The sequence below is a fragment of the Cuculus canorus genome, chromosome 2, assembly GCF_017976375.1.
Source record: "Cuculus canorus isolate bCucCan1 chromosome 2, bCucCan1.pri, whole genome shotgun sequence".
In the NCBI taxonomy this organism is placed as follows: domain Eukaryota; kingdom Metazoa; phylum Chordata; class Aves; order Cuculiformes; family Cuculidae; genus Cuculus; species Cuculus canorus.
The window spans coordinates 102,709,246-102,731,790 of NC_071402.1; the positions used below are offsets into that span (position 1 = coordinate 102,709,246).

Here is a 22,545-nt window from a genome sequence, read left to right on the forward strand (position 1 = left end):
GAGAACACAAGAGTAATGTTTGCAACTTTCATGATTCATTGGATACCCAAACTCCTAATGTCATCAGCCTGTATTAGTTCAGGATGCAAATCTGTCAGGCTCCCTGAGTTACGTACTGTTGTCAGTAATTGCATGGAACACCTCCAAAGGAGAAAAAGCAATCTATGTGTGATTCTGTGTTTGCTTGGATCCTGGACTGGAGCTGCCAGCTGTGGGCTATACACTAGCAATACAGCACAAACAGCAGAGATAACCCCAGGGCAGTGGGTACTGTCCTTCAAAGTCTATATAAAACCAGTAGCCTGAACACTTATTGTGCAACAGATGCTATTTCCTTCCTCTGCCCCCAAATTTACTTTTAAATAATTCAGACTAGTCTTATGTACATTTTTATGAACAATGAGGAAAATACTCGGCCCTTTTGTGTTTGTAGACAAACTTGTCCAGCAGAGCCCTGGTATGTGGCTAGAGTTCTGGTGATACTGAGGCACAAGTAAAGGAGAATGTTAAAGGTGTTACTTAGCACAGCTGTAGAGTGGACACTTCATTATTTACATCTCCCAAACTCTTACTATGTTGTTACCAGTAACAGAAACATTCAGCTTTCTTTTGTGGGAGAAGCAGAAAAGAGGAATAATGAGGAGTAGAACAGAGCCCATGTAGTCCAAGAGGAAACGATAGCAACCCGCTACACAATTCAAGACATGCACAGGTCTATAGAGTCTAGTTAAATTTGAAGTTATTCATATATATATATATATATATTAAATGTTTATAGTTATGTATGTCCCTCACTATAACTTCTATAGTCTTTCAAATTCATTTAGATATATTCATATTTGATTCCTTTTACTTATTTAAGAATTCTCTATGTGATGCCACTAATAGTAAGCAAATTTAATCAACACTTAATCAAGTAAATCTAGTGGTAAGTTCTTGCTTTGTCTTTAGTTCTTATTTGCCCCACCCCCACAAATTTTTTTGATCACTTAAGACCTTTGCGGAAGTTCCAGTTGCTGCCTAGATGGGAAAGTGGTAAAAAAATGTCCAAAGACATTGTTATCAGCTTCTAATGAAGGGTAGGAGAAGCCAGTGTCATGTTACTAGCCAGTCCTCTCTGCATCAGCAGCTCTATTACCGAAAGCATGCAAAGGTAAAGGACAGAGGGATTTTCAGAAGTGCCTAGGGGAGTCAGGAACTGAAATATCAATGATTTCAATGGGAATTAGTATGTACTAGATTTAAGCCTCTATGTCTACCAATAGCTCCAGGAGCCTTTAATATCCTGTTAAATCCAGCTACAAACGACCTATCTGTCATTGTCACAGCCACAGACCATCATTTCAATGGCCTGACAGGCCTTATTCCTGTCACTCAAAAAACTCATGTCAATCTGAGCCTTGTTTAATCGTCTTTTCCCATGACCTGAAACTTTCTTCTGAAATCTCATCGTAGGAGAAGAGTTGAGAAGGGAAGGGGTGCTCTGTCCTGCAGAGTGTTCTGGCAAACACTTCACACATAAAATAATTTTGCAGGGTCTGGAGAAGGAAACTTATTTTCCAAACTGTTACATAGGGTAAGGAAGAAAATGAGTGCACCTACTTCAGTTTTCTTTGCTAGTTTCCTCCATTTATCTAAACAACTGCTATCTTCAAATTCTCCTTAATCCCTTTTGATCATCTTTAGAGCCACTAAAACATTCTTGGAAGATTAGCAGTCACATCAATAGTTGGCAGTGTAGTCTGTGCCCTACTTTGTAAGTTAAAGTATATCCTCATCGGGAACTGCTAAAGAAGAATGCTTCATATGTCACCTTTTCCCACTAAATTCATGCACAGCACAATATTACATCTTCTCACATATTGTGGCTGCTACATAAGAAACAGCAAGGAGCCTGTGGTGTAGAAACTTTGGCCAATCTGGGTGTTTAATTAAATTTAGGTTCAAAATATAGTAGGAATGAAAATTGCTTGTAGATCTTTACATTTTCTATTCAATTGTCACAGTATATCTATCTCTAAAAGGCCAGCTAAAGGAACAGCATAAATAATAATAATAATAATAATAATAATAAATAAGAGAACACTTTTTTTGCCGAAAAACCTTTACATTTTGCCTAAAATTACTAATTTGAAGAAGGTTTTGTTTAACAGCCAGCCAGAGAATTTCATGCTACTAATAACAGCAATTTCAGTAGAGGTTACTCTCTCAAGACTGGGGCAATCTGACTTTGAATGTCAATCACACACCTTTTAATAAATGATCTTTGTTTGGAAGCAAAACTAACCTTTTTTTTAATAATCTGATTCATTTACCTCTAAATTAATTTCATTTTGGACACAAATTATGAATAATTTAGGACTAAAGTTCATTTTGGTAGGATTGCTCTGGGTGAAGCTCTTCTCACCTTTGTTTCAGCTTCTTTATCATGACAAAAATGACTACTTAATATTTATATTGCCTCAACAACATGGGCTTCTCTTAAGAATCTGGCTCTATTTCAGATGATATGTGCAAATACAAATAAATTTGAATTCCATATCTCATATTCCCCGTTAATATCTGCAGTTTGGCTTATCTACCATCCAGGCCTGATAATCAACACATAAGGCATGTGCTAAATAGCTCTACAACTTACAGAATGCTCTTTTCTATTTTATTCATGCAGACAAGGTGTGTAGTTGCATACCAAACTTTAAAAGCCATTAATAGAAAAACAATCCACATTTAAGGTATTAATATACCAAGCTTATGACATATGCTAGTCCCTGGGAAAAACTGCATTGTAACTGAGTCTGTAATTAACATAGCTGCTTCTGTACTTATATAAAATTACTCATATACCTGGTATAAAAACCCAAACCCAACTCAAACAAGAAATTTAGGAAAAACAAGTATTTCAGGTTGGTTGAAGAGCTTTAATTTGTCCTCTGTGCCTATCACCATGATACTGTTCCTGACTGGTCACTGATTATTATTTTTTCCAGAGGATTCCAGCATTTTTCAGTATGGGAGGCAGACAATACTAATTTACTAAAACACTACTCACTATCCTAATTTATGCTCATGCTTCAATATGTGGCCCCCATTTTATATTTAATGTGTATTTCAACTCTTTCTATAAGGACTGCATTTTGTCATTGGATTTTCTATCGTGCTCATTACTACAGTAGATATTGCTTCATAAATCTACCTATCTTTGCAATACTTGTATGATGTGAGTTTCTGGCATCATCTCCATTGTGCAGACTGGATGTTAAGTTTCAAAGATCTTAAGGTTAATAGCACACGTACATTTTTAATAGTCAACCTGAGATGCCCATAGGAATTTTTTTAATTTTATTTTAGAGGACAGAGTTAGGTACATTCAGAAAGACTGATCACTTATTCCAGTTGCAGCTGTGAATGTTCAGTATTTCTACAAACTGGACCTCTGGGTTTCCAGTTAGGTACGCAGAAAATTAGGATCAAACTAATGACTGCTCTGTGAAGAAATGGCTTATGAAACCTGGCAAGCATCAAGCAGGAATGTGGTTCCAGGAGCAGAGTTCGAATCCATTTCTCCCAGGGAGCATTCTCCTGCCTTCATTATGAGATTGTTCATTAAACTGCAACTCCTGCCTTCACTTCTAACACAATTTCTAACTTCTACAATAAAAAATGTGGGCATTTTTCTACTTACATTACATCATTCTGATTCAGCCTGACTCACTCTTCAGTGGATCCTCAATCATCTTTAAAAAGCATGTCCTGCCCTTCAAAATCTGAATCTCTGTGCTCAATCTCTCCTCATTCACCTTTTATTCCCACAATCCCCACTCAGCAGACTTCTTTTCCTATTTTTACTTCTTTACCTTTTCTAATACAATTGTTACTCTAGCTACTGTCTTCTCCCCCCTGTGTCTCTACACATCCCATTACTCCATCCCAGGGGAAAAAAAATACCTAATAAACCCCCCTCTCTGTACCAAAGTAATGCTCCCAATATTCATAAGCTAACACATTTTTACCTCAAAGGAAGAGAAGATATGCTACAGTTTATCCAACTGTTGGAATACATCAAGTTGTATATGCAAATCAAAGTTTGAATTGATGTGACAGATGCGTGCTCTCACAGCAACTGGATGCCTTTCCGATCCTCTCAATGAGCTCTGCCCTTTCCAGGCTCCAACTGCAACCACTGGCTGAATCTACCAACTCCGGGCAATTCTTCAGAAGTGCTGTTGCAGATAATGGGGTCCAAACCAGGAGCTATTTTGTTGTCACCAGAGTAGAGTAGGGATGTGCTGGAGGCCCTGGTTAACACTGTTCCCCTGATAACTGAAATCAGGGAGGTCTCCTCACCTCTGGAACTCACTTGCAATTTAGGTACTGATTAACTTGGCTGGAGAAAACTTCTAAATAAGACTCCATGAAATAATTCCAAAACTCTTTGTATGACTTTGTGTGACTTTTGTATGACAAAGTATGACTTTGGAATGTGCTAGATTCTGCTAAAACTAAACTTCAAAAAATGAATCTTGAACCAAATGTCCTTATAGACTATAACGGGGCTTTCATTTCTTCTTGTGATTTACATACACCATAGATTAAAATATAATATCCAGTTACATAACTATTTTTCACAAATTGTCCTGTAATACACAGTTTTTTCCCTGAAAAAAACCCCGATACATACCCAGAGAAACACTGTATAAAAGTCTTCTTGTTTGAAGTTCTGAGTAAATAGTTGTGTATCTATAGTAGTAATAATTTTAGATTTTTAAAAATGTGATAATTGTACTAAACTATTTGTAGATTCTACATAATCTCAGTGTATATAGATGGCATGGAGTGTACAGAAAAATATTAATGAGTGAATGTGGCTTATTAAATTATCATCTGTGACTCTCGGAGAGGCCACAAAAGGAGATCAAAAGTCAGTGCTATTTCCTTCCCTCAGCACAGAAGAAAACTGTCAACATATGGTACAGAGACTAGTATTCATGGATATGCATCCAGTGCCTCAAGCAATAAAAAACATAAGTGCTCCGAATTCTGCTCTTATTGTAATTATTATTACATTATATTCCTTTTATTGTTATCATTTTGTCACAGAGCCAAACCTATCTCCCTTCTGCCACACTGCTCTAGTGTGTATTTTTGAGACAGAGTTCTCTGACTTTACTAGTTATCTATTTATTTATATATATTCTTACATTTATTTTATTTTTATTCATTTATTTATTTATATTCTTCACTCTCTATATAATTCTAATGCTGAAGTTTGGCACTATATGTGATTCCTTTGTCTCCAATATTGACCTCTCTAGCTCTGTGGTGTTCTGCAGTTCACCCCATGTTGTAGCTAACAGAATGCCATCCTAATAATGTCGTCTGTGGCAACGTTTGATTTCCTACATCCTAATCTATCGTTTTTGCAGAGCCTGGAAGACTTTGTTTATTACTTTTATTTTCTGTTTTTCATACTTTCACTTTTCAGATGACAACAAACTGGGAGGAGTGGCTGATAGGCCAGTGGGTTGTGCCGCCACCCAGAAAGACCTTGAAAACATAGAGAAATGGGCTTACAGAAAGACCGTGATGATTAATAGGGAGGACTGTAAAGTCTTGCACCTGGGGTCTGCCCAGCTGGGAAGAAACTTGGCAGAAAAGGCCCTAGGAGTTCTGGTGGGTGCCAAGTTGAACAGGAGCCAGCAATGTGCCCTTGCGGCCAAGCAGGATAATGGTATCCTGGGTGCCTCAGACACAGTACAACCAGCAGGATGAAGGAGGTGGTACTTTCATCTCCTTAGCACTCATGAGGCCACACCTGGAGTATTCCGTCCAGTTCTGGGCTCTCTTGTACAAGCGAGACACGAGCATACTGGTGTGAGTCCAGCAAGGGGCCATAAAGATGATTAAGGGACCAGGGCATCGCTCATATGAAGATAAGCTGAGAGGGCTGAGGCTGTTCAGCCTGGAGAAGAGAAGGCTCATAAGGGGATCTCATCAATGTGTATAAACACCTGAAGGGTGGGTGCAAAGAGGGTGGGGACAGGCTCTTTTCAGAGGTGCTCAGTGACGGGATCAGAGGCAACGGACACAAACTTAAACACATGAGGTTCCCTCTGAACCTCAGGAAACATTTCTTTACTACAAGGGTGACAAGGCACTGGCACAGGTCACCCAGGGAATCTGCAGAGTCTCTCTCCTTGGACATATTCAAAAGCCATTTAGACATGCTCCTGGGCATGCTCCTGTCTCTAGGTGGCCCTGCTTGAGCAGTGAGTTTGGCCTAGATGAACTCTGAGGTCCCTTTCCACCTCAACTATTATGTGATTCTGTGATTCTCCCCACTCTTTTTTTCTTTCTTTTCTAAATCCCTGATATGCCATTAGAGTTCCGTAGCTCTATATTCATTTTTAGCCATATGAATTTCTCAATTAACACAAAATGGTTTATGAGCCAGTATAGATTCAATGATCAGTAGGTTGTCATTAATGGGAAAAGTGTTTATATATGTATGGTTCCAGTTGGTCACTGAACATTGCATACCATGTAAAATATGATGTTGCTTGTCATGACAAAAGTGACACAAAGAGTTAAAACCTACAAATGAAGCATTCTAAGAGCATAGAGCAGGTCTCACACAAAATGATGATAAGCTTCATGCAGTAGTTTCATTGTTAGAATGGGAATCTTAGAGATGTAGGTTTAATTCTCTTTTCTGCCTGAAGGGATTTAAATCCACATCAATTCCCTCACAGCATGCTGTCCCTGTTACCAGGCTGTAAAATACTCTGGGGCAGGACTTCCTCAGCCCCTCTGTCAAAATGAATCAATAACTACTCATTAGGGAAGAAATTAGAACCAATTCTCATTGTCTCATCCCAAATGAGCCATAAGTTTATATTTTCAACCAATAGGCCAATGAATATTTAATTGTCTCGGGCAAAGTGCAATAGCTTCTTCTGAAATGCAGTGTCACTCCTTAACACTTTTTAAGCCTTGTTCCTAACACATTTTTTAATAAAAGATGGATAATGAGGACTGGAGTCACTAGATGAGTGATTTCAACTCATGTCTCTCACATTCTACATGAAAATGCAACAAAAGTGCTCCAAAAAAGAGAAATTCTGTGAAGAAAGTAAGTTGCAGAGATAAAATTAAATACTACATTGTGAATATAACTGAATATAATGGAGACAAGGTTGCATGGGCAGCCAAAATGCCGGCCTTTCCGATAAGGACTTGACTTTCCAACCTTAGTATTCTTTTCTATAGCTCAGTTGACTTGAAAACATAAATATGCTCTTTATATTTGGCAATCAGAGATACTATGAATAAAATGGAAATGAAGAAATAGGTAGATACTTTGCAGGAGGGATGACAAATATTATATTTTTGCCTTTGTTCTTTAGTAAGAAAAGAAATATATAAACAAAAGACATTTGAAATAATGGCAGTGTTGTAAAAGTTTAGAGGTTCTGGTCATTCTCACACTGCCTTCTTGTAAACTACTCACCATTGCTTATAATCAGCATCACAATTGCAGTAGTATTTGGGATCAGTACAGTTGCGTTCAATGCCGCAGGCACATTTCTGAATGCCAGGTCCTGATCCGCCCCAATAGTAGTGTTTCTCATTGGCTTTTCCAACCCACCAGGTATAAGGATTCCCTTCTGCAAGGAAAGATAATTCAAGGTTATGATGTATTGAAAAGGTAGAGCTCCATAATGCTTTAATCATTAATTAGACTTAGATGTTTAATATGCATTTGTTAACAACACATAACTAGACAGCCATTCTGCATTTCTGGCAAACAATGTATTACAGCAATTATTATTACTAAGCAATCCAAAAGACCTTGCCAGGTAAACAAACAACAATTTCTTTTCAGTTTTCACACAATTTATAATGATTTAAATTAATTAAATAATTTCATTTTGTGTGCTCTTTGTTTAGCTATTTAATTGTTCTCATCTGATATAATGAAAACATGTGGGAATGTTCTATAACTATTTTCAATTAATTTCAGATTCATATAGTAAACTATCAGATGCATTATTCAATATTTGACCACAAATGCTGCACAGAAAGATGTGTTTATTTTCTCTCTCTCTTTTTAGTTTTTCTTTTTCAAATAACGGCATTTAATTGGAAATTAATCTGTCTTCACTGGAAAACAAACATGTTAATCCAAAGCAAAGCGTGAAGAGATAATATCAACTCCAAAAGCATCTTAACATTTTCTTAAAAATGTATATATTTTTTTAATTAAGTACGTGAACAAAGTTGACCTGAATTTTGATATAATCATATTTCTCGGCATTGGATCTGTAATTTGATATTTTCATATGCTGCTTTAAGTTTATTTCTAATGCTTTTGGACTAACTAACACTTTTATGTGCAAAAAAATTAAATAACTCCCCTCTATTTTAATTTCTAATTTGAAAAAATGCTCTTATTGAAAAGTTTCTTTTTATTCCTCCAGTTCAGCGAGGCAAATATAAGCTTAACTTCAAACCCATGTGAATAATTCAATTGATCTCAATGTACTTGTCTTAGTGATCCTTCACATTTAGAAAACATGATTAAACTCAGCCTATACACATATTTCTTTAAAATGCCTTGTCCCTCATCAAATCTTCTACTGATATTCTCTCATTAAATCAAATAAAGCTATTTGCATGGAATTCACTTATTAATAAATTTAGCAAGTAAAATCCTACACGATATTCTACTTTTCCTCATTTTCTATTTGTGCATCTCACACTTCTCTAGAAAACTGCACCCATGATCCTAAAAATAGCCATGTCACAATTGTATTTGATCATATAGACTGTAAATTTACTTATCTCAGACATACGTTGAAAGTAATTTACACAAAACTCTAAAGAAAATTAAATTTCAGAGATGGAGAAAGCAAACAAATAGCTGCATGTGTTACAAACCCACCAAGCCCCGGAAAACCGCAGCTCTCTGAAAATGCTTGGTTTGTTCAAGGCTTTTGAATTGTTAAACATCGTATAAAATAACAGTACTGACAATACAGTAATGTGGAAACTTCGTGGTGGCTGAAAGTCTTTATCAGATGTTACTATGCTGCACAGCATGAACATTAAGCTCAAGTGCTAATGCAATGGATATGGTAACAGCGTGACTTGATTCTAGACTCTAAATTGGTCATTTCATCTTCTGTGACTCAATTATCATGGAACGAAGCACTCTGAGTTAAAAAATCATGCATGAGAATGCTGCAGCAGCATTTCTAACCTGCAATACAATCTATCAGATATGACAGTACGTCACTCTGTCTTCCAGAAGATTATTTAATATGCATGTAAGTATAAATGTTATCATTCCACAGTGAATGGTGCTTTTATTGATACACCGCCCAACTACAGTATTAATGATATTTGAAGCTCCTATAGCATGTTTTTTTTCCTCTCATCTTTGAAGTTATCTTTCTGCTGTAGTTGAAATGGTGTAGTTTTGACTGTTAGTAAAGATTCTTTCTGTTTACACCTTTCTTGTCAACTGAAGGATTGGACAATTCAGTGTCAGCAAGTACTTCACTGGGAAGCGAAACTGTTAATTAAAGCACCAGAAGAAAATACATGAGTTAGAACCGTCAAAAAGAGGATTAAAAATTTAGAAAGAGGCAGAAATTATTGAAACACGTGAAAGTGATAACAGAATTACAGACTTCAGTGATGGGTGTCACAGACCACTATGACAGACACAAACAGGGAATATTTTAACTCATTTAAATGACAAATGGCATACAGTTTTAAACCCAGAATGTATTCTAGCATAGACAGAGCTATTTTTCACATCTATCATTTTCAATGTGCATATACACTAGCCAGAGATCTGGCCCCGTTTGAATGCATGCTTCTTCATTCTGAAGAAAAGCCCCACCAGCAGGCTTAGGAACATAAATGGATTCATGAAGATACAAACATACTTGACTAAATTTCCAGAAACATCAAGGAAGGAATATATAATTTTAGGGGGATTGAGTTCAGGACATATTCTGCCAGTCATCCCCACAATTACTAATTCCAGCACTGCCCTTCTGGACACCATCACCACTCTGTAATTGTGCTAGGAATTGCAACAGAGGTGTTTTTAGTAGAAACCTTTCATTAGCTGGCTACCATACAGTGGAGTAGACTTTCCATTAGGGCATAACCTCCTACACTGAAATAGGATGAGCCTCACCAGACCATCCTGCACCACAGCGGTTCATACAAAAGGCTTTGGAGCTCCTGGATAGTCTATGGTTATTAAAACAAAAAGGCATGGAGACACTGTTGGTTCCCATCACTCTCTGCCAGCCAAATGAGAACAGCCCTTTGTGGCCATCCTGCTTTGTGTCAACCAAGACAAAGAAGAGCAGCATTTTCTGTAGCGTTCATAAGCTCCCAATCAGGAATGCTATGCAGATATATTGCAGACACCACTAAAGACTGGGCTTAACAAATAATAAAAGTCTGCAGCGGAGAGACTGAAAGAACAATAAAAAAGAAAAGCTCAAATGGAGAGGGAAGTATCATGCAGGTAAAAAAAAATACATTTAGAAATAGGATCTCTCTTCTCCTCTCATATTTTACCCTATTTTATAGCTTTATAGACTGCTTTTGAGGATGTGAATCCTTCTACGTCAAAGCCCTTTTCTTATTGTTTATACTTTGGAAGGTGCTAGAAAAAGTTTGTCCAGGAGGAAGTAATAGTGCACTCCAACATGGAGACTGATCATTAATGGATATAATTCTAAGCATCAGACTAATTTATCCTACATGATTGCTCTTCTAAAATATCAATACTGTCAGTCTTATGGCACTAAAAGTATATAAATTCAATTTAAGGACAAAAAATGGTAGAGGAAAAAAATTATATATAGGAGTTGTGAAATTTATTGTGATGACAAGTAATATCAAAAGATATTTTTCTGGTTTTGAAGTTATTTTTTTCTTACCATAGGAACAAATTTTGAGTAATGGGATAGCTATTTGTTATTGTCATTGACTGACTGCTGTTTTCCCTCAAGCTTTTGTGGGCAAATAACACCATGAGAAGAATGAGCAGGAGAGATACTCTCTGCCTGCCTTGAGATTTTAGTTAGAATAAAGTCTTGAAGGAGAACTGTTCTTTGGGCACAAAACAGCTCTCCTTTAAGGGCTGCTGTAGGAAGCACTTGAGTTTTATGTGTACTAAGTTAGGATCAGGGTGCCTTTCCGTTTCCCTTCTCGACGAGAATCCACTTGCAAGATGTTGTGTGCTTATAACTCAGTCACTTAACACAAAAGTAGTATTGGCATCAGAGTAAGATGTGGATACCAAGAAAATGGACCAAGATATCCAGCTTTTAGGAGCTTCATTAACCTTATAGACAAAGCTAATAACTGTGGTTTGAGAACAGTCTTCTAAGGGCAAAACGTTTGATCTTATTTTAACAAGGTATGTGGACACAGGAGTATAGCTGGAACATCAGATTCAAACCATATTTTTTGTGATTCAGATACCTCTCTCACAGACACAGAAAAAAGCTTTTTACATTTACATGCAATACTGTCAACAGTGGTGGCAATATATTTGCAGTATTGGTCTTTGATTAAAATTAGCGAAAAATATGAGTTTTAGTTAACATCCATGTACAATTTTAGCCCACATTTACAGTTATGCAGACAAACTCTGTAGAGTCTGGTCACCAGTGTTTTCTGTCAAGAACTACTCCCCTTCTACTCCCCTTCAAGATCTTCCAGAGAATCTACAGATCTTTTGGTGCTAAATGTGATTCCTTTTTCATATCATGAATGTATAATTGCATGAACCATTTCATATAAAAGCATACAAGCCCAAAGTTAATGTAGTATGAACAGAACTTTTAACAGTTAATTTTTAGGATAGCCAGTCTCAAAACATAACTTTTGAAAGCACACTTTATAGTCTACTGAGCATTTAATTAAACTAAGTGGTTTTATAATTTTTTTAATGCAATTGATTAATAGAAACAGTTTTACTTCCAAGATTTTAGAGCTGTTGTTTCAAAGCTGCTCAAGTACCAAGTAATATTTCAAAGTACCAAGCAATAATGAGAGAACCCAGACGAAGAGACTGAATGAAATGAACACTTGCTCTATGGCATTCTGCTGTTAGTACGCTCCACTCATAATAGAGCCCTCAGAGGGCTTATCACTGTATTTCTGATTAGTAAACTGTGTGGAGAACCTAAGTGCATCTCTTTCATTCACTGTCTCATCCCCGCAGTAAATTTTCCTCCAATCTCTTCATTCTTCCTTCCTCAAAAGGCAGCACTTTCTGCAACAAAGATCCGCAAAGCCTGGCTGATTCCCATGGCTACTTGAAGTAAGAGTGGAAGTGTGTTGCTTTTGCTGAAAGGGAGGAGGCTGTTCTCTACTCCAGCAATTTCTCTTATCCACCAACTTCTGGAACAAAGGAGCAACAGCAGTGACTAGCCAAGGCTCTCCCCTTAGTTCTCTGTCCCAGCTCTTTCCCATTCCTAGCACTTTATTTAGGAAAGAATAGCAATAGAAATTAATATTGGCAGCACTGATAAGAACATAGTCTGCCTTGCCCGGAGTTTTGTGCTTGTGGGGGGCAATGGGAGGCAATTTTTACAGAAAAGATCTGAGTTTGGCTATCATTTATGTTTGATTATCTTTGCATTCCCTCAGCATCAATTCACTGTGTTAAGGATACTACAGGATATATTTCTGCCTATTCCTGTTAGTGTCTGTTTATAGATCCACTGCCTGTGAATTTACCTAATTCCCTTCTGAACTTGTATCTGAGCCTGTGTATTCTACCTCCATCTGCAGCCTCTTGTGGTGAACCAAAGCAAGCTACAGCTTCCTCCGGATGAGGATTATCCTCCTTCTGCCTGTCAGGAAAATTTCCTGAGTTCTATCTGGTCCTTAAAATTAAAAGGAATGTTTTATAAAGAAAGGTAAGGAACATATTCAAACTGAAATCAAATGCTCATAATCTCTGGAAATCAAGATCAGTGAAAATTCCTCACTGAGGACCCTGCCTAACTTTAATGACTACATTTAGCTGATCCCTTGCAAGCAATTAGATGTTAATTTACCAGACTGGATAGCTTTGAATTTAATATCTTTTTAAAATTGAAGCATTCCAGTTATCCATCAATATTATAGATCCCTTAATAAATACTAAAGAATGTCAACAACAATCATGCGATGTGTAGAATTGTTCAGAAAAGACTCTTGCTCACTTATCCCCTTCTTTGTTAGTGGAACAGATTACAACAACACAAGTTGAATTAATTGCCCAGTTCTTGTTATTGACAAAATAGGCCAAAAGTTATTTTTCAAATACATACTACAATTTTGGAAGCTTAAATTAACCATGGGTAGAAATGAAAGCTATTTCCCAGGGATAACATATGGTGATGAAATGAAAGACAAAATTTCAAAAGAAAAAGTCAATTGGCACATGTGGAAAAAAAATATAATTCTTCTGATTTCAAATGAAGTCTATTCTTTACACGTGCATTTTGCATTTAGCTGCACTATAACATACAGTACCTTTAGCTTCACACAAGGGTAACTTGATTTTAGGTCATGGTTCATTACAATCTTTGCAGGAACTCTATCTGATATTGCACTGAAGAAATAGGCACTGAAAGAATAATTTTGTCACTGTTTGAAAAGTTCAGTGTGCTAACAACGGCTGTGTGCTTCACAGATTTCACTTTGCTTCTTATTGCCATCTTTTTTCCTTACAACATCAGCAGTACCTATACCAATCAGGTCAAATAATTTTATATGAACACTGTGAGGCATTCATCTCAGCTTTTGAAGACTTAGCATTTGGAAAAAATAATGAAACACGATGTCACCTGTGCACAAAGTACATCTGCATATTATTACTGTTGAGGGTTCTTAAATTCAAAGCTGTCAAAGCGGAGTAGGCTTTGTTGACCTAGTCTGACCTGTTCTTTTTTTTTTTTATACTGGTTTTATTTTGCTCATCTTTATTGTTATGTACATGCTGAGGCCAATATGAGGCAGATTAGACACTTTGCAGTTTTGCTGCCACAGCTTCATGTCTCTAGTGCCCACCTAGGCTGCACATGCGGCTTCTGAGGAGTTTCATGTCAACAGCAGAATTCTATCTAAAAATGCTTAATTACAGAGCAGATTCTGCTCCTGCTTGCACCCCAGGAGAATTGTGAGCAAGCTGTGTCAGTTTAAGTGATCACCTGGAAGGCTGAACACTTGAACCTGAAAGAAGAGAGCTGAGAGAAGAGTTTGGCTGGCTGGTCACATTTCCAGATTTAACAGAAAGTACCTGCGCAGGAAGGGACTTCTTAAGTGAACTTTCTAAGATAGAATGGCAATTGATATATAATATCTATATGTGATAGCACTGAGATTGTTTTTCTTTTAATTAATATTTTTTCAGTTTTCCGTTTTTTCAGTAATACTTCTTGCTCTCTATAATCTTATGTGATATATACACATGAATTTAATATAATATTTTTAAATGAAGTAAATTCTTACATTGTTATTGCAATTTTGTTAACTGATAAATCATTTTCCCTTTGCAACCGACTAGGACAGCTACAAGGAGTGCTTGGTATTGCATCAGTGGTCATCATTCTGCTTATGATTAGGAGCTTGGCCAAAGCCTCACGACAACACAAATAGCACATTTTCACACATAAGAAACTTGAGGCAGAAAACAAAGATTCAAAATCAAACCAACAAAAGAAAAACAACAAAAATGCAACCCTTAGACACTTCAGAAAACTAGGACTACCTGATTTATAGCTGCTTGTGGGTTTAATAGAAATATGACCTGAAACTTCTAGTTTGCTATTTATGATAACTTTCATTCTGTAGCTACTTGTGTCCAGTTTAGTTCTACATGGTGTCAGTATCCAATAAATTATTTAATTTTTTTCTTTTTTTCCTTTCCTATGACTAGCCTGGATCATTCATTTTCTTTATAAGCTCAGGGAGGTGGTTCATCTATTTGACAGTACTATTTATTTGCAAAAGCTGTGCAAACTGTGTAGAAATTTAAGATTTAAAATCTGCTCAGAAACAGAAATGTGTAGTTTCTCAGCCTGATTGTTAATGTAAGAATTGGTATGATTTGATGTCTAAATTCATGTCAAGTGCATTTGCATGCAACAATGCAACCTGACCTTAGAAGAAGGTCAGGTTTTTTTACCTTTTAAGATATTCAGAAGTACGTCATATTTCAAAAGTAATCTATACATGAAAAAATATTGTTAACTATTTATTAGAAAATGAATATAAATATTGGAAAATGCTTGTGAAAAACAGAAATTACTGCTGATGATTTTACCTTGAAATATTCAAAAGTACATTTTCGGTTCAGTAGGAGTTTTTTTGAGAACTGTAGACCAGCCTGTATTTGCAACATACAGTGAGGCCTGCCTTTTTTTGTCTTAAATCTCAGTAAAGTTAATATAACACACCCTGTTCACTGTTTCCTTAAGAGCACCTAGGAGTTAACTGCTGTCTCTCCTCCTCCGCAGCTGTGAAGTAGTCCATTTTGCAGTGGAGGCAGTGATAACTATCTCTGTAATGAAAACTAAATACACTTCCATCACCTTCAGCACCAGGAACTGGAATCAGAGGTTTAGACGCCCAGCCAGAAGCCCTGCCTCTCCCTCATATCCTGAAATAGGACATTCCTGTGGCAAGTCCTCACTATACTTCTTAGGCTTCAATTATGTTTTGGTACATAAAGACTACTTGAACTGAGAAGAGCCTAAATTTTCTTATCTATGCCCAGTAACGACAAAGAAGGGAACCTGTTCAAGTGCTTGAGAAATAAAATTACTGCCTGTTTACTGGAGCTCATGCCTCGTGCTGATGGCTCCTATTTTTCAGTGCATACAAGGGTTCTCATGTGACTGCTGTTTTTTCAGAGCATGTAATTAACATACATATATATCAATTTCAAAACACAAAGCAGTAACTACAGAATCTTATCCTAGACAGCAAACATTTGGATAAAGTACCTTTTCAGTAATGCAACAAGTGTACTCCTGGTTATTGAGTAGCAGTCTGTATTTTTGCTCTAGTATCACAATTGCTTCTTAAAATTTCATTACCTGGATCAACAAAAATGTAAGCAAAGATGACTTTTCTTTCAGAATTAGCAACCTATAAAAAAGATCAGGAGGGAGCATTGTCGTATCGGTGTCCAATAGCATCTTATGAAAAAGCTGTCTGACAGCTTTATTTTGCTATTGGAGAGATTTACTCTTCACCTCAGCTCATGAAAAGCTAGTGCAGTACAAATGATTTTTTTTCCCTTGTCAAGACTCGTATTCCAAGCTACAGCACCACTAACCAAGCCTGACTTGTTATTTCTCTTGGAATAAATTCTCACTGGTGAGATTTAGCTGGGGAAAACAGCTGTCAGATGTCTTTGTATGCTACTATTTGCTGGGGCCTTAAAATGAATTAATTATGAAATCACCACAATCCCTATGACTTTTAACAATGTAGTGTGCCAGACTTGTGGTATTGCAATTAATTTTCTACTGGAAATTCACTGAGCCATTTAAGGCCAAAGAACAATGTCTTTGCTTAAGGTAATGCTAAGGAAAAGAAGTAAAAGTGAGTACTTTTAAAGAATAAAATGTAATTCAAGGGATAAAAAGAATATTTACATACATAAGTATTCCACAACAAGACTTAGCCAGTGTTTTTACTGTGTGTGCTGAAACAGTGGGCTTGATGTATTTGTCTGGGAGGAGGACATACAGAATGTCTAAATCAGTGTTAGAAAGCCTAACTGCAGTACGAATCGGCTTTCTACAACTAACACTACTCTAGGAAGCTCAGGTGCCAGCAAGAGCAAAGCTGGGAAAATCTTGATACAAGCTTACAACTCACCCTAAAGTTTGCCCAGCCAGGTCATGATAAAAATGCATACTTCCATGTCACAGACTTGCAAAGAACATACTAACAACAGAGCAAAGGATTCCATGGTTTTGCTAATGTCTTTTTGTGATCAATAAACCCATCTTTACTCAACCTTGATGGAGATGTAAACAGCATACACACATATGCATGCCCATTACCACTGACACTTTGCAGATTAATGGAGCTCAAGTTCCTGAATCATTTAACCCTTAATAGGGACATAAAGAAGCATAGAAACTCACTGATGGTATTTCAACAGTAAGGGGTTGCATTTTGAAATTTTCTGTAGAAAAAAAATCTCATTTTACAGCAGAGATCCATTTGGAAGATTTCCGAAATTGTGGTTATTAGCACAAAAATAATTACTCCTTTAGTAGTATGATTTATAGTATTTATTGTAAAGTCAAACTCAAATTATTATATAAAACTGAGTGCAAAGGGAGGGTCATTTAAGCTGGCATTCAATACATTATGTGGAAACAGGGGTAATGAAAAAATAATTTTTCTAAGAGGTTCAGTCAATTATATTGGTATCACAGAATTGCCTGCTGTGATCACATTTTTAGATTAATTCTCTTACTGCCAATATATAATGAAGACAATAAAAATATTCCTTAAATAAATTTAGAATAGTCAATGATTCTTGGTATCTTGCTTTACACACACACTGGAGTGCCTTTAACATATATTGAGAAGAAAACAGGTAAATTTCTTATTTTGTGTTCCTACATAATTCAACATAGAATACATTTCTAGTCCATTTATGCAATTTGCAGTAATAACAGCCTACATGGAGCTAAATATTACAAAACCTTAAGAGTTGATATTATTATTTTGCTAACAAATGAACTAAAAACTTAGAAGATCCCAAGGTAAACTAAGCTACACTTTGAGTAGGCAGAATTGATGAAAGCTTTTTCTGCAAGCAGCCTTTCCTCAGAGGTCCCATACCTCACTAAAGAATTTTATCTTTCAAACTATTGCTCCCTACCCCCAAGCACAACCCAGCAGTAGTTTAAGTTGAAAGAAAAAAAGCCATTATAAGAGCCAGAAGGACTTCGGGCTTCTCTCCACCCATGAGAACTTAATACCTGGCACTTCATAGGGAACATGGACTGTGGCACAATTGGAAATTGGATTCACGGAGCACAAGGGTTTTCTTTTGTTGATGAGACTGCAGCAGCAGCTGCTGCTGCTGTTGATTTTCTTTCCCCACTGACCCTTGTGGAACCTCAAAACAATCAGCTTTACTTCTTCCTTTCCAACGTGCCTCCACTGATGTAATGAGAGACACAAATTCTTGATAATAACACTGATATTCCTATGACAGATCACACAGTCTCTGAAAATTTGTCTTTTTTTTTAAAGTTAACTGTGTACATTCACACTTTTGAAGCCATAACTAGCTCTAACACGTGAATACAGACATCACCCTGTTTGCCTGGGAGCCACACTTCTCCAAACCACCCACCAACCCAATACCTGGAAGGCAGTGGATCCTTTGGATATAAAAATGATGCAAAACATATATTACCACAACTTGTAACATGCTGTATTCCGTACAACAGCAATGGATTTCAAATGAGGAAAAATGAGACTCAGCACTGAGGCTTACAGCAGGCTGATTATCTAGCATATTTAAATTGAAATAAAGGAAGATACACTGCACAAAACCCAACATTTTGAGACCAATAAAGATTAAAGTTGGAGGTCCACAACCAAGCCACCTGTTAGGCAAAGGCTACTGAGACAGAAATGGGACAAGAAAAAGAATAACACTCCTAAACAAACCTTCCTGTTAGAATTTGTTTTCATCCTTTTCAAGTTTCTACAGTCCAAATTTTGTACAGTTTCATTTTTTCACATTTTCATGGTTTGGGTGTTTTATATTTACCTGCAAGTTATTACAGACTGTTATATCCTCTTATTAAAAATCAGACAGATGTATGAATAATATTTTAGAGAGTATACCTAGTACACACAGGTTTTAGAAGTTGTTTGAGACATCAATAATGATGACATTGCTACAGAGAAGTCTAAACAACTACGAATTTCAGTGTGAAAGGGGAGAATCAGAAAAGTGGTGTAATTGACTTCAGATGCATGATGTGTTATTTTCAGCTTAATCTGGAGAAAACTGTTTATGCATCCGGTGTTGGGATATGAAATGAAAATAATCAGAGGCCTTTTTAGATGACCATTTGTCAGACTTGATCATGGGCTATGTTTTGCTAGTTAGATAGTTTCTCTTTCAGGTCAGGTTGTGTCTTATGGCTACTGTAAGGACCATGTTTCTATTGATTCCTGGGAAACAGACAAACATATTGATTGGAACTGACAACTGGAAAAGTTAGGTGGTGTGTTTTATTTTGTCAAGCTACTACCTCCTACAGTCTGAGCGCAGGGCACTCTTTTTCCTCACTGAAGCTTGTTTCATCAGTCCATTCAAGCACATTAATTCTCAAATGGGAAAATAGAAATTGGCTAATGACCCACTTTATTGAAGACCTAATAAGATATTATGATAATCTCTTATTCTGTGAGTTGAAATGGCATTTCTTAACTATCATTATATACTCATAGGGCAGACAAATTACACCGATGAAGTGTAAAGAGTATTGGTTGCAGTATTAACTGTAGAAAGAGAACTCCAATTGGCTCACTGGCTGCTGCAGAACTTGTTTTTAAAATTCTGCACTACGGCACTGACATGAAGAATGGTTTCCCCTGCTTTGTAAGATAGAGTTTAAGTTCCACACTCTAGAGAGATAATGACATATTGATAAAGATAACATCAACAGGGTTTTTTGCATGGTCAGTTATTTGGACTCCTTTTGCTCTGGCATGCAGTTTTCTTTTGTCAGCAGCAGGAGTTTATCTCCCTTCCTGAAAGGCCAGTTTGCTAAAATGGTTCTTTGAGAAGCCTCATCTGAATTTGAAGCTTCTCCAGAAAAAGCTGGAGGAAGAGTCAGCAGGGACTTCCCCTCTAAGCAGCTCTGCCAGGAAGCCTTACTGGGGGCTCCCTCCGTTCCTTAGGAGCTCCACTGAGGATGATGCTTTCCAGCATGTTTCCACCTAAGCAACACCACAGCTGCACTGCAGCCATGAACTCCTCTGATTTGGACCTCCCTGGCCTAAACTTAACCATGACTTGATATGAAAATGCCTTCTTCAAATACCAATACTAATAAGAACAAATTGAATGACCCTTGAGTCACACATTATGGAAGGAATTTACACTCAGAGAAGTGTATTCAATGTTCTGAATTAGATGCAGCAAATACTTTTTCTTCAATTAATGAATGCCTCTTATGCACAAAGTCCACAATCTAGGCATACTTTTGTACTTAGCATTTTTGCTTTGTCTTCTACAGCAAATTTATATTTTCTTAATCTAAGTTCCAAGTTAATTGTTGTCAATTCTCTTTAGAGCTACTTTTATCTTCTGAACGAGTGTATATGGTTTACATAAAATATATCTCAAGAAATAGAGCATTTTAATGCATTTTATAATTTATGTGAGAAAAATTAACAAAAGATGAAGTGAAGTTTTAATTAAGAGATTCATACAATGTGAAACTGATATGGGTGCTCACTAAATAGATTCAAAATCAACAGACGAACCTCAAAATAGAAATTTAAACAGAAAATTGAACATAATTGATCAAGCTGTAAACAGCACAAAGTAAGAAAATTGTCAAATACCATAGAGGAGAAATTACTGATACAGACAAACCAAGCTGGATTACTTCATAAACGCAGCTATGTAGACAAATGAAAGGCCAAATACTAATACTTGGGAATAAAGAATTCAAACCACACTCTTAAAGTGGGGACAGCAGGCTTGTCCATGAAAGCACTGATTCTTAACAGGGTTTAATATCAAACTCCCCTGTGGGACTGAAAAAGTATAAAATCCTCAGGGATTATTCACAAATAATCCGTAGTTTTTTATAATAAACACTCAAACAAACCCACTCCACCCGAAACAGACATCAACAAACCTGACACAGGTATTGTATAATGTATTTTTTAATGTGTTTGGTCTGTCAGATGACTGTCAATGAAACAGCATGTATACCCCTTCTTGCTACGGAGAAAGTTGAAATATGAAGGGAGATTCAAAGCAATGAAATAAAAAGCTAGTTATAGAAAAAGCGTTTTGAAGGGCCTGAATGTTTAGTTTATCATACACAGCCCTTCTCAACTTGTGAGTAAAAAAAAGCATTTTACAAATGGGCTGTCCTGATGAACCCTAGTTATCAAATGAGGGCTCTCCTGCACCAACCAGGCTCTAGGAGGCCCAGAGCACTTCTAGCTCTGGAAGTGATGCTTGATAGAAGAGTTTGAAAACGTTACAGCAAAATGCTAAAAAGGAAGCTTGGTTGCTTCTCTCTAAATACCTAGAGGGGAAGCAGAAATTTCAGATTATTATGAAATTTCTCTCTGTAGCAGGCAAAGCATAAAATCAACCCACCAGTGGAAGATGAAGCCATGCAATTTTAAGCTAGAAATAAAGTTCAATGAAGTTCATTAACCTTTTCCACAATTCGCTGAGAGTTATATGAGATTCTTTACCACTAAAAATTTGTACTGTGAAAATGAGATCTTTTCTAAAACACAGCTCTAATATAAACAGAAAAATACTATGAATGTACATGTAGCTCTCAAAGTTACTGTGAATGGTGTGGAAACTAAAGAAATAAGAAGAATATCATTTGCCATTTTTTATATAATACATTACCAACTGCTCAGATATCATACAGTAAGACTAGCTTAAGACTCCTAGCTCCAGATCTGAAATAGTGCAGAGATATGGTGGAAAAGGTACTTATTCTGCAGTTACTTACTCTGCAGTTCATATTTGTTCCAAAGGCAATGATGGATTTACTTTGGATATGCAGGCTTTATGCTACATTCAACATTGTCTCTCCATGCAACGCTAACTTTGTACCAGGTAAGGTACCACCCGACATCTGTTTTCCTGCAGGTGACATCAAACCAGCATAAGTGTAAGAAACTATTAACGTCATTATTGTCTTCTCAAAAAAATTCAAGAGCGATTCAGTGATGTTCACATGCCTGAACTAGATCAAATATACATTTCAGGCTCATTCGGTACTGCACAGATCTGATAGTAATGATTGTGAAACAGCTACAGGTCTTTACCAAGTTTCCAAAACTCTATTATTTGATCAGTAACAGATCAGCAGCATAAATTTTAGCAAACTACCAGGTTTGAGAAATGATCTAAGACACAAAGTATTCTTAAAGCTCATGACTATAGTTCCAGAAGTAAGACAGATATTTATTGAATCTTTTGATGGACAACACAATAAAAAGAGTGAAAGGACTATTTAAGCTTCCAATTTGCTACAGCTTGTTAACTCTGTTATGTGAGATGACAAGCAGTAATTATATACTATAATATTACAACTTTACGTTTAGATTTTGTGAGCTAACAGTTTGGAAAGAAATACTGATTGTTGTGATGCAGTATTTTCTTAAAAGCCCTGTAACAACCAGCAAAGAAATTTGTTCTTTGTCTTAATTTTTTCAATATAGCTTTTACTTCTGGTGTAGAGGTAGCCCCAAAAT

At 36.6% G+C, this 22,545-nt stretch overlaps 1 protein-coding gene across 1 annotated transcript in view; it reads right to left on the reverse strand.

The window, feature by feature from the left end:
* The window catches only part of CNTNAP2 (contactin associated protein 2), a 1,069,322-nt gene that overhangs the window by 195,941 nt on the left and 850,836 nt on the right, over nt 1-22,545 (reverse strand). Inside the window, exon 14 of the mRNA XM_009568467.2 lies at nt 7,508-7,664. Coding sequence (XP_009566762.1) covers nt 7,508-7,664 — 157 coding nt within the window. The remainder of the gene's footprint in view (nt 1-7,507; nt 7,665-22,545) is intronic.